At 47.3% G+C, this 1,899-nt stretch overlaps 1 protein-coding gene across 1 annotated transcript; it reads left to right on the top strand.

Moving 5' to 3' along the window:
• The first annotated feature begins 584 nt into the window (after positions 1-584).
• Positions 585-1,502, top strand: LOC126500033 (40S ribosomal protein S2-like). The gene has a single exon (XM_050139643.1). It carries the CDS (start codon positions 606-608, stop codon positions 1,485-1,487), a length of 882 nt encoding a protein of 293 aa, XP_049995600.1. The 5' UTR covers positions 585-605; the 3' UTR covers positions 1,488-1,502.
• The last annotated feature ends 397 nt before the right edge of the window (positions 1,503-1,899 follow it).

Here is a 1,899-nt window from a genome sequence, read left to right as displayed (position 1 = left end):
GATGCTCTTCCCCGGCTGAGCCCATTTTCTGGCCTTTTCTTGGCTGTCTGGTTAGCATGTAGCTTTACACAGTGACCCTGCTCTGAGTTGTGTTGCTAGTATGAGAGCATCCTAAGCATCTTACCACAATGGGAGTGTCTTTGTAGCTCAGACTCAGGCTGGTACAGAGCCTTCCGTGGTCAAGTTCAACCTCTTCTTAAACTGCAGCTCAGACAATGTTTTAGGCTCTGCTATGTTGCTTTATAAGTTTTCTTTTGAATTCAATTCTACTTAAGGTTTTTATTTTTTATTTTTTTACTTTGTTTTGTTCTGAGGCAGAATCTCATGTAGTCTAAGATGATTTCAAACTCGTTATATGGCTCTGGCTGGCCTTGAACTCCTGATCCTCCTGTCTCTACTTTCCAAGTGCTGGGGTTACAGATGTGTGTGCCACCAGATCTGATTTTCCACGGTTGCCTTTACTATCATCTCTCCCCTCTTCTACCACCCTTCCCTATTGTTCCTTTAGGTAGATCTAGTTGATCCAACTGCTTCTTTTCTGTTCAAATTTTTTACAATAGAGCTTCTTCTTCCAATAGACTTCTTCTTCTTCTAGAAAACACCAAATGGCGGATGACGCCGGTGCAGCGGGAGGGTCCGGAGGACCCGGGGGCCCAGGATTAGGAGGCCGTGGCGGCTTCCGCGGAGGATTCGGCAGCGGTCTGAGGGGCCGCGGCCGTGGTCGAGGCCGTGGCCGAGGGCGAGGCCGCGGGGCTCGCGGAGGTAAAGCTGAAGACAAGGAGTGGATTCCCGTCACCAAGCTGGGCCGCCTGGTTAAGGACATGAAGATCAAGTCCCTAGAGGAGATCTACCTGTTCTCCCTGCCCATTAAGGAATCTGAGATTATTGACTTTTTCCTGGGAGCTTCCCTAAAGGATGAGGTTCTGAAGATCATGCCCGTGCAGAAGCAGACTAGGGCAGGCCAGCGGACCAGGTTCAAGGCTTTCGTTGCTATTGGGGACTACAATGGTCACGTAGGTCTCGGTGTCAAGTGCTCCAAGGAGGTAGCCACTGCCATCCGTGGGGCCATTATCTTGGCCAAGCTTTCCATTGTCCCTGTGCGGAGAGGCTACTGGGGGAACAAGATTGGCAAGCCCCACACTGTTCCTTGCAAAGTGACAGGTCGCTGTGGTTCTGTGCTGGTGCGTCTCATCCCTGCCCCCAGAGGCACTGGCATAGTCTCTGCTCCTGTCCCCAAGAAGCTACTGATGATGGCTGGCATCGATGACTGCTACACATCAGCCAGGGGCTGCACTGCCACCCTGGGCAACTTTGCCAAGGCCACCTTTGATGCCATCTCTAAGACCTACAGCTACCTGACCCCCTACCTCTGGAAAGAGACTGTGTTCATCAAGTCTCCTTATCAGGAATTCACTGACCATCTTGTGAAAAACCACACCAGAGTCTCTGTTCAGAGGACCCAGGCTCCAGCTGTGGCCACCACATAAGGGTTTTTATACAAGGAAAATAAAAGTGAATTAAGTCTGTTAAAAAAAAATTTTTTTACAATAGAAAATTACAAATATGTATGTGTTGACAAAATTATAAATGTATGTTTCCCATGTTGGTTATTTATTACTATGTAACAAGCTACATCAAAGCTTAGTGGCTTCAAACAGTACATCTTTATCATCCTACAATGTCTGTGAGCTAAGAATCTAGTTATAGCGATAGCTGATATGGGTTCTCTGTTCCATGGTCAAACACAAGGTTGAATCATGTTGTTTGTCAAGGTCTGTGTCTTATCCGAAGGCTCAAATGGATCATTTTATAAGACAATCAAACGATTGTTACTAACATTCCTTGGGGGCTGCTAATCTGGGGGCTTCTGTTACTTGATGACAAATAGCTAGAAACTAA

The sequence above is a fragment of the Alexandromys fortis genome, unplaced genomic scaffold, assembly GCF_014885135.2.
Source record: "Alexandromys fortis isolate MF-2015 unplaced genomic scaffold, M_Fortis_MF-2015_v1.1 scaffold_36, whole genome shotgun sequence".
Lineage (NCBI taxonomy): Eukaryota > Metazoa > Chordata > Mammalia > Rodentia > Cricetidae > Alexandromys > Alexandromys fortis.
Note: the sequence above shows the minus strand (reverse complement) of the source record. Positions and strands in the feature narration are given on the sequence as shown.